The following is a 14,649-nucleotide window of genomic DNA, read 5'->3' as shown; positions in this document are numbered from 1 at the left end:
CTGGACGTTTACTTAACATTCCCGTAAAAGAAATAAAACGAAACGGAAACAAACTTACGTACAAACACTCACAGAGGCCTCATTCAGAAGAGCCAAACCCTGGAAACAACTCGCGTGGTGATATATCCCCACAGTGGACTGAGCAATTAAAAGGGATAGATTGGGGGCGCCTGGGGGGCTCCGTCGGTTAAGCCTCCAACTTCGGCTCAGGTCAAGATCTCACAGTTCGTGGGTTTGAGCCCCGCGTGGGGCTCTGTGCTGACAGCTCAGAGCCTGGAGCCTGCTTCGGGTTCTGGGTCTCCCTCTCTCTCTCTGCCCCTCCCCCGCCTCGGGAAGAAGTAAACATTAAAAAAATTTTTCAATAAAAATTAAAAGGGATGGATTACTGATAAGTGCAGCCATACGGTAAAAGCCTCGAGAGCAGTGTGTTGAGTCACTGTCAGCACAAGAAAGCGCAGGACTCTAGAACAGTGAGACCACGTTGGTGATGGGAATCACAGCAGCTGCCACTTCTGGAAGGGGCAGGGAAGGCGGTAGACGGGGGGAAGGTAAACCAGAAAGGAGCATGGGGGAGCTTTCTGGGGCAACGGAACGTTCCAGATCAGGGTGTTGGCTACAAGTGGAAAACTTAAAATTTGTGCACTTTGCTGTATGTAAATTATACTGCAGGAACGAAGCCTGTTGGGAAATCTGTCAGGGGCTCATCTGGATGACATCTGTGCTGCCAGGCGGGGCACACAACACCCAACGTGCGACTCGGCAAACAAACCCAAACATGCGGCTTACGTCCACAGCCTCCTCCTTCGACGTCTGCGCATGTCTCTTCCTCCTCCCGGATGGGGAGCCAGTTTCCGAGGGGTCCTGTACGTTAGACTCCAAATTCTTGAGCAGACTCTGAGCATCGTCTTTCTAAAATCCAAAGGTGGGGGTGGGGAGAACACAGGGAAGCCGGTCAGCCTGGTGCCCCCATACCTCGAGCCGTCACCTCCTCACCCAACGTGTGCACATCTCCGTGCCTCTGCCTGGCCCCTCTGTGCGTAGCGCCCTGCCTCCTGCCCCCGCCCGGGGTCGGGTCAGCCACACAGCCTTCATGACTGTCCCATCCCCACTGGATCAAAAGTCACTCCATTGTTCTTCTGGGTTGGTGGCCCCTGGCAGCCTGTGAGCTCCTTGGGGTAACAGTTCACTGCGGGAAACAGCCCATCAATATTAATTTTCCTGCTAACCCCCATAATGCCACTGGATGCATTTAAGAAAATATTTCAGGTAATGGTACATTATAGAATGGTTTGTATTGGGAATCACGGCTGATCCTCATTATGGGAAAGGTTCTGTATTTGTAAATTTGCTTACTTGCTGACATTATTTGTAGCCCCCCCCCAAATCAACACTTGTGGTGCTTTTGGGGGTCACTCCTGGGCAGGAGCAGGGTGGAGAGAATTTGAGCTGCCTGACTACATTGTCAGGGTCTCCTACTGCAGACAGGTGGCCCCTTTTGTTCTTAATGCCATTCTCCTCTCACACATCTGTGCTTTCTGTTGGTAATGTAGTTGTTTAAAATAACCCCTAAGTGTAGTGCTAGAGTGTGGTCCGGTGTTCCTACGGGCAAGAAAGCTGGCGTGTGCCTCACGGAGAAAATGCACGTGTTGGATAAGCTTCGTTCAGGCATGAGTGATAGTGCTGTTGGCCGTGAGTTCAATGTTAATGCATCAACAATATGTGCTAAATAGAAACACACATAAGACAAAGTTACGTATTGGCTGGTTAATGAAGATGCTGTGGCCGGAGTCTTACAGGAACCCACCCCTGTGTCTCCCCTGGGAGCAGTGATAGAGTCTTTGCTAATTCTGGCTTTGCAGTGATCTCGTAGGTCATGATTACCAACCGTATTTAAAATCCCATCACGCCAGAGACACGTATCAAGCCCCTCTTGGGGCTGCTCATGGATATAATCTTTGCCTTGAAGAAATATCGCCCGTTGGCCATTGAATTAGTTGGCAACTGCTACGAAGCATCACTAAGCATCAGGCTTATTCTAGTCACCGGGAATGGAGTAATGAAGGAAGTAAACAAAGCCCCTGCCTTCGTGGAGTTTACATTCCAGTGACAGAGCGACATAAATCAATACGTACAGAGTAGGGGTGGTAAGTGGTACAGAGAAAAATGACATAGGACAGGAGGATGGAGAGCAATAGGAGGGGAAGGCCTCTTGGGCAAGGTGGCATTTGAGAAAAAGCTTTTAGTGAGAGAGCCAGCTATTCAGATAGCTCAGGAAAAGCTTTCCAGGAGAGGACACCGCAAGTGCAAAGGCCCAGCGGCAGGAGCACGTCCAAAGAAGCCCTGTGGCTGCACCAGCGTGGGGTGTGGTAGAGAGGTGTAGATGATGAAGCCAAGGACTTAGGGATTGTTTGTTTGGCAGTTACGGCTGACCAATACAAGGGTTCCACAGGCAAGCACCCAATCAGATCATCCTATGGTAGCGACTGTAGGAGATAAACCTTACCCACTCCACACGGGGGCATCGTTATTTTGCTCCCCAGTGCAAAATAACCAGGAAGCCAAGGATCGCCAGCCACTTGAGGACAAACTCTTAATATGAAAGAGAAACCCCAAACAAACCAAAAGAAAAAGTGAACCAAACATAGATGCTGTGTGGGCAAAAAGAAAACTTAAAATGAATCAAGCAACTATAACATCCTCAGGGAGCCAAGAGAAGATGTTACTTGCACCAAACAAGAACAGGGCAGTATAAACACGGAGCATTCTGAGGACAAAAAAGAACTCTTGAAAATTAAAAATGTGGAAAGCTCCACACAAGTATAAAGTGGAGAAGAGCCTTCCAGAAAACAGGGTAAAAAGACAGAGATGGAAAACAGAAGAGAAGGAAGGCAATGGGAGGTCCAATTCAACCAAACCAGGAGCCGAGTTCCTGAAAGACAATAAAGTATATGTATATATATACATATATAAAAAAAAAAAAAGGAAAAGAATCATCAAAGAGAGTGAGTTTCCACATCATAAGGCCTCCTGAATACACAGTAGGAGGGAGGGGAATCTATTGATTGTCAACAACATCCATCCTGGTGTCTAAGCTGGGAGCAGAGATACTTACTTCCAGATTCTACAGGGGAACGAAACAGTTATCAGCGATCAGAACAAAATCCCATGTCTCCACATCAACAGCGGCAGTTGGAAGGCAATGGGGAAAAAAATGCCTTCAAGATTACCGGGTTGGCGGGGGAGGGGGGGTTATTCCCAGCCTGGCGTCCACAACCCAACTGCTCTCACCAAGCTAAGTGTAAAGACAGAAGGACACAGATACTTCCAGACACAGTTGTTCTCAAAAGCACCTCCCTCTATCTCTCTCGCAGGAAGATCCAGGAGTTCATGCTCCACCCACGTGAGGAGGTTAGCCCAGGAAGACAGTGCAGGAGATCCCTGGAAGAGGATGTAACTCCAGGGAGGTGAAGACGTTCCAGGGTGATGGCTGGAGAGGTCCCACTGGTGACAGCAAAAGCCTAGAGTATCCGCTGCTTGATGTTGAAAAACAAAACGGTCCCTGGGAGGGCTCCTTAAATGTAATTGGAGATTACCCACCTCCAGAGAGTCTCATCAGTGAGTCTGGGATGGGGCCCAGGAACTGGCATTTCTAACAAGCTCCCAGGAAATGCTCTTGCTGGTTTGGTCCAAAGGAGTCCCAGTGGTCCAGAGAGCCAACCCGGTTGACACGGGAGCAGGCGAGAAGTTTCCCGGTGTTTTGCAAGAAGATAAAATCCATCAAATGCTTAACGCCCTCAAGTGTCTCGACAAGAAATGTATATAAAAGGAGGGGTGTTCGGTGTTGTATGAATGAGCACGCAGAATCGAAGCAAATGGAAAAAAACCTGGGTAACTATTAATTTCAGCGAAAACAAAATGCAGTGAGAAAAAGCAAAGTAATAACAATTGCAGCTGATCCTCGACTCACCGTGAAAAAGTGCTTCCGGAATCCTGACAAAGGGAACACTGACCGCTGATTGAAACAAAATTGCCCAATAGCCACACCGGGGGGGGGGGGGGGGGGGGGGGGGGGGGAGGGGGGTGGTGGTGGTGGCGGCTGGGGTGGGTGTACATATGAAACAGAAGAAAAGAGAGCTGAACCCTCCCGGGGTGGGGGTGGGGGGCCCGGGGGTCCGCAGTGTGAAGTCAACGCCGTGCCTGAAGCCAAAAATGCAACAAGGAGCCAGGGAAGCAAGTTCTTTAGAAAGGGGAAGAGGGGCGCCTGGGTGGCGCAGTCGGTTAAGCGTCCGACTTCAGCTCAGGTCACGATCTCGCGGTCCGTGAGTTCGAGCCCCGCGTCAGGCTCTGGGCTGATGGCTCAGAGCCTGGAGCCTGTTTCCGATTCTGTGTCTCCCTCTCTCTCTGCCCCTCCCCCGTTCATGCCCTGTCTCTCTCTGTCCCAAAAATAAATAAACGTTGAAAAAAAAAAAAAAAGGGGGAAGAAAATTACCGTGAAACCAGCTGAAAGAATTAGACTCATTGCTTTCTGAGACGGGGTGAGTGAACACTTGATGAGCAGGTAGAATGCCAACGCAAATAAAAAGTTTTGATGAGGAGATAAACACAACGAACACACAAAGGAAAAGGAAAACAACACAAAGAAAGCGGTGCACGGTAAAATTATGAGCTGGGTGACCTGGACGGGGCGGGGGGGGGGGAGAACAGGGAACCCAGCATGCAGGAGGGAAGAAGTACCTCATCTAGCCTGAGGGGGTCTCTTCTCTGCCTCCTGAAGGATCAGCGGGAAAGGTCAGAGAGTAGGGAAAGCCGAGAAAGGTCACTGCAGGCAGAGAGAACGGATGTGCAGAAGTGGAGAAGCATCGGCAGCAAGGAGATTCTGGGTGGCTGGGCACCTTGTGTTGAGGCTGGATGTCCCGGGGAAGGTGACCACCTTGTACTCCATTTCCTTGCGTTGGGAAATCGGACACAACCTTCTGTAGGCGACCAGCAGTCACTGGAGGTTTTTAACCCAGACAGTCAGGTTGCTGCGTGGGCATTTTAGAAAAAGAGACGTAGGGAAGAGAAGGGGAAAAAGGAGTCGACGTAGAACGCTGTTGCTGGGGCGCCTGGGTGGCTCAGTTGGTTAAGCATCTGCCTCTTGATTTCAGCTCAGGTCACGATCTCCCGGTTTGTGAGTTCGAGCCCCGTGTCAGGCTCTGCAATGGCAGCGCAGAGCCCGCTTGGGATTCTCTCTCTCCCTCTCTCTCTCTGCCAAACCTCCCCCCACTCCATGCACACATGTTCTCTCCCTCTCTCTCTCAAAAATAAATAAACTTCAAAAAAATAAAGGAGGCTGTTCCTAAGGTCCCATCCAAATCATCAGAAAACCCCGTCAGCCCTACCCTGGAGCCAGAGCCCCCTCTAAGGCTACTGCCCTAGTCTGAGCCACCATGACCTTCAACCGGACTAATGCAGGCCTTAGCGGCCAGCTGCACCAACCCAAACCCCGTGAGCCTCAGCTGTGACACGGGCCACCGCTATGGTGTGAAGGTTTGCGCCCCACCCCCCACTCACAGGCTGAAACCCCAACTCACAAGGTGATGGCATTTGGAGGTGGGACCTTTGGGAGGTGATTAGTTCCGGAAGGTCCAGTCTTCCCAAAAGGGAGGAGCGCTTTTACAAAAGAGTCCCGGGGAGTCCCCGACCCTTGTACTCTCTGAGGGCAGTGAGAAGTCAGCAGTCTGCAACCTGGAAGAGGCGCTCACCAAGAATCCAGCCGTGCTGGCCCCTGATCTGGGACTTCCAGCCTCCAGAACTGTGACAAATAAGTTTCTGTGGTTTATAAGCTACACAGCGTACGGTATTTTGTTACTGCAGCCCGGACAGACCAAGACAGAGACTGACCGTTACCACACCAAGTAGCAGATGGCTTTCAGAGCTTTGGGCTCTGATTTAGGTGTTCAGACAGACTGGGGTTGAAATCCAGCCCCCCCCCCCCCCCCCCGCCGTTTATTCACCATGTGGCCCTGGACCGAGAACAACGTTGTGGAGCCTCGATTTCCTAACCTGGCATGTGAGGATAATGACAGTTCCCCCACTCAGAGGTCTGGAGCGAGAATATAGAACCCAAATCCCACAAGCGCTTGGCTCGGAACAGGTCACCCAGCAAAGGCTCTGTACGTGTAACCTCTCTCTTCACACAAGAAGCCGAGGTCTCTCAGTGTCCCTTAGTCACCAGCGGGATGTGACAACCTCAACCTTGCCCATAAGCACTCAACACATTTTACTTTCAGCCTTTATCACTCCTTTCCAGCAAAAACGCTCCCCCGAAGTCCAGGGCAATATGAAAGAGCCTGCATTTCCACCTGCTGAGCTTGTCTCCTTCTCGAATGGGCCAGGAACTCAGGCAACAAGACCACACACCTCAACTCAGATCCTACCAGACTTTATCCTTCAAAGAGGTCAAAGCTGCAAGGACCCAAGACAGTGATCACGTCACTCCTGATCGAATGAACGCCTTGCTGTATGCCAGACCTCTCCGCACGACACCCGATCCCGCAACAAAGGTCACGCGAAGCCCCCATCAATCCCCTTCGTGCAGCTAGCCTGTGACCACTGCCTCTCATGGAGAGTACAGTGACTTTGGGCTTAGACACACATCTGTCACTTTGGCAAGTCACTTCACCTCTCTGTGCCTCAGTGTCCTCAAATGCACAGTGGGGTCACTGACAGAACAAACTCACAAAGCTGTTTTGGGGATTCAGTGAGATAATTCAGGTAGACGATCCGGCTCAGGGCCGGGCACACAGTCAGCAATCCGCAGGTGGCAGCAGCATGGTTTCCCATCATGGAGCTCAGCAGGATGTGTTACAATCAAAGGTTTACTTGCAGCCTTTTTCTGGAGGCTGTGAACCTCTAGCAGCTAGGGCGGGGTCTACCCTGCACGGGATGTCCCGTCTCCGCCCCTCAGGAAGGTGGCTGCCAGAAGGCGCTCATCAAACTTTGATTGTAGGGATGAATGAGTGAATGAATGAATGCATGAATGCATACCAGGGTGGCAGCCGGGTTTACAGAGGCTAGTTGGGTCACCCACCCAGCAGGAAGCAGAAAGGATGGGTGGGGACCGCAGCCCCCCCACCCCACCCCGTCCACCGTGCTCAACCGGGCCCCTCGGCCAGCTGCGAATCCAAACCCGTGGTGCCACAGATGTGGAGACTGAGGCCCAGAGCGCTTTAGCGGCTGTCTGTGAACGCACGGCGGAGTCGGACGGAGCAGCCACTTCTGGGGGCCCCAGGGCGGTGCCCTCCTGTCACTCCACCGCCGCCCTCCCCTCCCCCACTCTGGAATGGATCTCCAGTCCCCTTCCCAGGGCAGAGGGGAAGCCGGGGCAGGACCAGGTGCGCGCGTTGCCCGCGATCTCGCTCGAGTGCGCACGGGGCGCAGGAGGCCCGCGCCGCGCGCGTCCCACACCCGCGCGTCCCGCCAACCTACCCACCTGGTGCCGTGGACGCGGGCGGGCTGCGCGGCAGCCGAGCCAGAGGCCGAGGCCGAGGCCGAGCGCGGCGCCCAGCAGCACGGCGGGGGCCAGCAGCGCGGGCGCCGGCCGCACCGCGTCCCGGCCCAGCGGCAGCCGCGCGTCGCTCCCGCAGGCCGCCGCGCCGCGGGCCATCGGGGGCGCTCAGGCGGCGGGCGGGCCGCATCGCCCCCGCCGCCGCGCGCCGCCTCGGCCCGCCGCCCGGGGCACCGTCCCCGCCAGCTCGGCGACAAGCGAACTCGGGGACCGGGCGGGCAGGGGCGCGGCGCGCTCCACCGACTCCTCCGGCCTGCGCGCTCTCCAGCCTCCGGCTCCGGTCCCCCTTCCCGGCGCGGCCCGGCCGGAGGGAGGAGCCTGGGTGGTCCGCCCAAAACTTGGAGCCGCCCCCGCCCGGCCTGCCCTCGTACTGAGCATGCCTGGAGCGAGGCGCGCGGCTCGGCCAGGGGAGTCCCCGGGGCCTCTTGGCTTCCCGGGAACGAAGGAGGTGGGGAGGGGGGGTCCCCCAGCCACGGAGGAGGGTGTTGCTCGGTCAAGTTTCTCGAGCGTGTAAGATGGGCTAAGCATTTAGCCTGTTGATGTCAGTAACTTTCTCAACAGCCCTCCGGGATGGGTACTTATTCTCCGCCTGCTCTCCAGACGAGGAAGCTCAGGGTCACGGCGGCTAAGTGACCTGGTGAGAGTCCGACTCCAGTCCCGCTCCTCACCCGGACCGGTCGGCCGTCTTTGGACCACACAGTCCGCCACTGCCTCTGAACTTGTTAGCCTGAAGGCTCCTGTTTTAATCCCCTTCTATGGATAGTCAATAGTTTATGATAATGTGTAGAGACAAGATTGTTACACCCAGCCCGCACTAGGAACAAGACACTGCGTGGTCATTCATTCGCTCAGCCTTCACAGAGAACCTGCTGATGGAACCAGCCCCAGGCCCGCAAGGGACCAGACGAGGTCCAGACACCGGGGATCTCACGGCTGTGTGGGGAGATAAACAACCCGAGGAATTCACCATCTGCTCTCTGCTTGAGCAAACATTTACTGAGGAGCTCTAGATGCCGGCTCTTGTCTTGGGGACGCGTTACCTCATGAACCTTCCAGGTGGGCAAGGTGGGAACTATTACCCGGATTTACTTTTTATGTAATAAATGGACACCCACAGAGGAAGAGTTGCTCATTCCAGGTCTCGCAACTAGGAAATGAGACAGATATATTAACAGCCGTATCTGGCTGGCTTCAGAGCTCGCACTCTCCACTATGCAGTTCTACTTAAATGTTTCCTTACAAGCATCTCCAAGGCTTCTGGGAACGTGTATGGGGCAACAACCTGAAGTTCTTGCTTTTTATGCTGGCTGTTTCTTCGGACATTAAGAACTTATTTTTTAAATGCAGTGTTCTTTGCGTTTTACTTTATTGTAAAGTTGTTTGGCTCTTAAAACCACCCTGTAAATTACTCATGTCAAATAGAACGGATGCTTCAGCAATATGCTGGCATCTAGCCTTTGGCCTTGGCTCACTCCTGGCATCCTGCCAGATACCCCCTCCCCCCAGGGCAGTGGTACCTCTTGCGGGGAGCCTGGCTAATACATTTTCAGATCCTCAAACCCCACTGCCTTGTCTGTGTCGAGCCAGGGAGGGCGTGTCCTTGGAGGGGTTGGGGGAGAAGGAACAGACAGGTGCCAGTCTTACTGGCCTGAGGCTGCTTCACAGACTGCAGGATAGGAAACTTCTCCCCAAGGAGCAGGTCACTGAGGACTCAGGGAAAGCAAGAGGAAGCAGAGAGACTGCTCTATCTGGCTCTCTCCCGGTATCTGTGGCCCCTTCCTTCTCTACAACCTTACCCCCTTGGACAGTTTAAGGAGTTTGCTCACGGGCTGCCTCCTGGCTCCAGGCACCAAATCCCCTCTCTCCGGTTCCCCACAGTGGCTGGGGTGACTAACTGTCTGCCCTGGAAATTGGTAGATACCTGGGTAGGTCCAGGGGCTAATCCACAGTAAGGGTTCAGGAAATACGAGCCCAATGGGGCTGAACTAAATCCAATAGAAAGTGAGAGTGGCCTTTCCCTCTGGTTCCTGATCCCCGAGTCTCCCTCTCAGCCCCCCTTTATCTTGTCCTGTCCCCTCAGGGCTCTCCAGGACACACGGATATATGCCTCTCTAGACGCTTCTCCGTTCTCTGATAAGGGGCTGGTGGGTCTGGAGCAGGCTTTGGGGGCAGCCCAGTGTGTGCATGTGTCACGGAAGGCTCCCGGGAGGAGATGGCTCTGAGCTGAGAACCCGGGAGGCAGCAGTGGAGGGGCACTTGGAGCCTCTGAAATCTTTGGGACCAGACGAGTGACCCGATCGGATCTGATTTGGGTAGAGAGGAGCTCCCAGGCGTGGCGCGAGCAAACCCAAGTGTGGCCCCAGACTGGCTCCCGCCCTCCGCCCCACGCCCGTCCCCCACCCAGCCTCCTCCCAGCCCGCCCAGTCCCAGATGCCCGAGCGAGTTCCAGAAAACTTTCCGCGGCGGCTCGTACTGAGCATGCTCGGCGGCGGGGCGGGCCTGGGGTCCGGAAGCTCCGGCGACTCAGCCGCGCCCGCCACCTTGGGGTCGCGGGTCCGGAGGGGCGATGGGCGCGGCGGGGGCCGCGGGGAGCGCCACGTGGGTGCTGGCCGGGGGCCTCCTGGCCGCCGCCCTGGCGCTGCCCGCTGGGCCCGGGGGCCGAGGCCTGCTCCCCGCGGGCCCGGGTCCCCTCGGGCGCCCCCTCGGACGGCAGCGTCCCCCGGGTCTCCCCGCAGCTCCCGGGGCGGGGCCCGAGCGGACTGCGCAGGTAAGGAGGGCGCTTCCCCCGTCTCCGGTCGGACTCAGGCCGGGCCGGGCTTCGTCTACACCGGCGGCGGGGAGGCCCCTTCGAGTTGGGGAGACTATCGAAGGGAGGGCAAGCTCCGAGTAGGACGCTTCGGGTGTTTCTAGTGTATCGCGCCCAGACCCGCGAAGTCCCAGGAAAGGAGCAGCGCGCGCGGTGTCTGCGGGCTTGGGCTTTGCCGGCCGCCTGGGTCGAATGTCGCCCCGAAGCCTAAAAGCCCTGTGACCTGGGCAAAGTCGCTTCACTTCCTGTGCCTCCCGATTCCTGGTCTGTAAGCCTTTGCAGCGTCCACCCCGCGGGTGGGTGCCGAGGTAGGCGAGTTCGCGTGGGTGCAGCGTCCGCAGAGGGGAGCACGCCTGGAGTGCAGCGGCTGTTAGAAGCCCAGTTGGGATTCCTGGCTGGAGTTTCATTGACCGTCTTGGTTGCTGAATTTACCCACTTCCCACCTTCCCCTCCCACTGTGGCCACCAACCTGGGAAGGCACAGAGCCCTGGCTGTCTCCCTAGATTCCCCTTTCCCCTGCCTCCAAAAGTGGCCATCAGTTCTGCGTCCTGCCCCCCCTTACCCAATCCGCTGGACTTTCTGCACCCCGCTCCAGCCCTTAGCTTCCGTCCCCACTACTTAGCCTCCGGCCTTGGGTGACTGTTTCTTCTGAGTCTCCCCCACCCCCTAATTTGTGCTCTCTCCCACTCATTTCCCCCAGATGGCTGGCGTCCAGGGTGGGGGATCTGTCTGTGGTGTGCGATATACTTATGACCACTTCCCTCCCCAGCCCACACCCCCCTCCCACCAATCCCTGGCAGAGTTAGGCTTCTGTTCCCAGAACTGCCCTTTTCAGTGGCCTCTCCCCTCAGGCCTTGGGGTCCTCCCCATCCTTCCCCAGGGTCTGGCTTCTCCGGTCCTGTTGGGTTCAATGCCTGCAGGCCCCAAGGTGCTTGCTACACGTGCTACAGATTTTTAGGGCCCTTCAAGGAGATTCCGTTCATTTTCTATTATTAGATATTCACTAGAGAAGACGAAGTAGTAACACTGTTGATTTACCGAGCTTTTAAAAAGTCCCCATGGCAACATTTCACAGGGTCCTTTCATGTACTCCTGTCCCGTGAGGTGGGATGTGTCTGACCCATTTTGCAGAGGACAAAATCCGGCCGGGGAGTCACCCATCCCCCCAGGCCCGTGCCGTGCTCTCACCCTGGTCCCCGTGTTCCGAGCCCCCTCACCTGGCCTGCTCCGCACTTGCTCTGAGAAACCAATGCCGGAACATTCTTTTGGACACTTGTTGCTAGGCTCCACAAGAAAGTGCTTTGAAAACCTGAAGATAAATGCTTAGTGTTATCTTATTATCTGTCCCTTCCTGCAAAGGATAAACTGAGAGGCAGTTACAACCATTTCCCAGATGGCCTAAGTAATGCTCTGTCCAGCATGGGAGCCACTGGCCACGTGTGGTTACTTAAACGTAAACATTTCAAGTGCTTAATGGCCATGTGTGCTAGAGGCACGGACTATAGAACATTCTCACCATGGCGGAAAGTTCTGTCGAAAGTTTGTTGGAAGGAGAGAAGGCCTTGAAGGGTTGAGTGGACAAGACGCTTCTGAGTTAGCCGTTCACTTCTGGTGTTTACGGACAAGTTTCTAGGTGCCAGGCCCTGTTTGGGATATAAGAGAACAAGCAGTCTCTCCTCTGGGGAAGTCTGCATTCCTGGGGCAGGACAAGGCCTCAACAGTGGTGCCAGGAGGTGGTTTAGGCTGCAGAGAGAAATACAGTGGGCGGAGTGGGCTGGGAAAGACAGCAGTGAGTGCTGTCTAGTCGAGTGGTCAGGGTGGGCGCTTTGAGGAGGTGGCAGGTGAGCAGAGCCCTGGGTGGAATGAGGGAGGGCAAGGCCATGTCCAGGAGAAGAGCCTTCTGGAGTGCCACGCCAGAGGCCAGAGGTGGGGTGTGCCTGGTGTGGCCCAGGACCAACAAGGAGGCAGGGGGGTCGACAGAACAAAGGGGGGGGAGGTACGGAGGTGACGAGGCCAGAAGAGTGAAGAGTGGCAGATCAGGAAAGGTCCCGTGGCTTATGCTCAGCATCCTGGCTGTGATTCTAAGCAAGGTGGAAGGCAGGTGAGTGTTGAGCTGGAAAGTGACACGCTGTGGCTCATCTTTCTAAAGAACTCCCGCCTCCCCCCGTCCTGGGGGCAGGGGAGAGGATAGAGGACCGAGAGCGAAAGTGAGAGCAAGAGTGGAGGTGACTGGGAGACCAGGCCAAGGTGGAGGGATGCTGGACCAGCGTGGTTAGAAACGGGTTTCTGATGTATTTCGAAGGTGGAGCCAGTGGCTGTGGATTGAGAGAGAGAGGGAGAGAGAGAGAGAGAGAGAGTGAGAGAGAGAGGAGTCAATGATGAGGCCAAGGATTTCGGCCTGAGCACGTGGAAGAATAGAGATACCATTGGCTACATTAGGAATTCAGTTCTGGTCTTGCCGAGTTCAGTTTGCCTCTGAGGTGGGCATACAGTGGAGTGTTAGATGGGCAAGTCTGGACTTGGGGGAGGGATCCGAGCTGGTGACGCCGGGCAGTGGTCAGCTGAGAAATGGCTGAGTTCACCTTGGGGGGAAGCGTGGATTGGGAAGAGGGAGGCCTTAAGGCAGCGCCCTGGAGCGAGGCCGGTGGCTAGGCAGGAAGAAGGAGGGATCCAGCAAAGGAGATGAGAAGGTGTGGCTGGTGTGACAGGAAGGCAACCAAGACTGTGACCCAGAAGTCAGGGGAGGAGAGCACTAAAAGGAGAGAGGGGCTCGGTGTAGGCAGAACATTGCCCCCCAAAGACCTCCACATCAATCCCGGAACCAGTGAATGTGTTAGGTTACCTTGCAAAGGGGAGTTTGCGTTGGTGATGGTTACTAATCAGCTGACCTCAAAAGAGAGAGAGGTTGTCGGATTATCTGGCTGGTGCTGATGTAATCACAAGGGTCCTAAAACATGGAAGAGGGGACGGAAGAGAGAGTGGGAGGGAGATGTGGCGTTGGAAGGAGGTCATGGTGATGCGGTGTGAGGAGACCCTGCTGCGGCTGGCCTTGAAGATGCGGGAGGGGGCCCTGAGCTAAGGCGCGTGCATGGCCTCCAGAAGCCAGAGAAGGCCAAGAGATGGACTTTCCCTTCGAGCCTCCAGAAAAAATATGTAGCCCTGCTCACGCTTTGATTTTAGCCCATCGAGGCTCACGTCACACTTCCGGCCTCAAGAAGCGTAAAGTAATAAATGTGTGTCGCTTTGAGCTCTTAAGTTCATGGTGGTTGTTACAGCAAGGATGGGATGCCAGTACGCTCCCATATCGGATGCCGCTGGTGGGTCCTGTGCAGCGAGGACAGACAACTAGCCATTAAACGGAGCCTTGTAGAGGTCATGGTGACCTTGTCAGGGGCTGCCATTTTGGAGGGAGGGATGACCAGGGAGGGGAAGGCTGGGCATTGAAAGGGGCTATCGGCTGCCTTCTGAGCACCGTCTCTGTGAGAGCAGGCTGCTTCGTGGGGCCAAGGAGCCCCTGGAGAGCCACCCTCCAGGCAGTGATACCCAGAAGCCAGGGAGATCCCTGGATACTTGGCCAGGGGCTCCTGGCACCTGGCCCTACCAAGGGCTTTCATGGGTTGTTTGCCCCCTTGGAATCTGCCCCTTCGAGGGGAAATGTTTGTTGGTAAAGAGACCATCATCCCTTGGTGAGGTCAGGGGCCAGGTCTGGTGTGCTCGCCTGGGGGTGCCTAGTGCACAGCCTGTCGTGCAGCAAATCCTGGCGAGAGCATGGGTGGAAAGTTCCAGGGGGCAGGGGTTGTACAGACATGCAGATGCGTGGGTGTTGGGTGCACTGTGGAGCCCCTGTCCACTCTAGAGACCTCGTGGATGTGTATTTTGTAAGTTAATAGCCTTTCTGTTTTAGAACAGTTTCAGATTTTAGAAAAATGGAACGCATAGTACAGAAAGTTCGTATATATCTGCCCTGACCACACACCCGGTTTCCCTTGCTAACGTCTCACTTTAGTATAGCACGTTTGTTGTCGCTAATGGACTAATACTGTTATTGTTATATTATTATTAAAGTCCATAGTTTATTCAGACTCTCGGAGCTTTTTTGTTTTCTTCTTCTTTTTTTTTTTTAATTTTTTTTTTTAACGTTTATTTATTTTTGAGACAGAGAGAGACAGAGCATGAATGGGGGAGGGTCAGAGAGAGGGAGACACAGAATCTGAAACAGGCTCCAGGTTCTGAGCTGTCAGCACAGAGCCTGACGTGGGACTCGAACCCCACGGACCGCGAGATCATGACCTGA

At 55.0% G+C, this 14,649-nt stretch overlaps 2 protein-coding genes across 12 annotated transcripts in view; one reads left to right on the top strand and one right to left on the bottom strand.

Moving 5' to 3' along the window:
- The window catches only part of EVC (EvC ciliary complex subunit 1), a 73,466-nt gene extending 65,612 nt beyond the window's left edge, over window positions 1–7,854 (bottom strand). For 3 of the 6 annotated variants that reach the window (XM_053217591.1, XM_053217592.1, XM_053217593.1), the window contains exons 1-2: window positions 7,475–7,853; window positions 787–909 (exon numbers count right to left, since the gene is read on the bottom strand). In XM_053217591.1, coding sequence (XP_053073566.1) covers window positions 787–909; window positions 7,475–7,648 — 297 coding nt within the window. In that variant the 5' untranslated portion in view covers window positions 7,649–7,853. Of the gene's footprint in view, window positions 1–786; window positions 910–4,734; window positions 4,755–7,474 lie in introns of those variants that run through there. The other 3 variants (XR_008296428.1, XM_053217595.1, XM_053217594.1) reach the window with 3 other exon arrangements.
- A 2,157-nt stretch (window positions 7,855–10,011) lies between these two features.
- EVC2 (EvC ciliary complex subunit 2) overlaps window positions 10,012–14,649 on the top strand; it is a 132,030-nt gene continuing 127,392 nt past the window's right edge. For 5 of the 6 annotated variants that reach the window (XM_027033388.2, XM_027033446.2, XM_053217587.1 and 2 more), the window contains exon 1: window positions 10,012–10,316. In XM_027033388.2, the coding sequence (XP_026889189.1) occupies window positions 10,116–10,316 (201 nt within the window). In that variant the 5' untranslated portion in view covers window positions 10,012–10,115. The remainder of the gene's footprint in view (window positions 10,317–14,649) is intronic. The other variant, XM_027033323.2, reaches the window with a different exon arrangement.

Source organism: Acinonyx jubatus, chromosome B1, assembly GCF_027475565.1.
Source record: "Acinonyx jubatus isolate Ajub_Pintada_27869175 chromosome B1, VMU_Ajub_asm_v1.0, whole genome shotgun sequence".
Classification (NCBI taxonomy): domain Eukaryota; kingdom Metazoa; phylum Chordata; class Mammalia; order Carnivora; family Felidae; genus Acinonyx; species Acinonyx jubatus.
The sequence above is the reverse complement of the archived record's forward strand: the minus strand, read 5'-3'. Positions and strand labels throughout refer to the sequence as shown.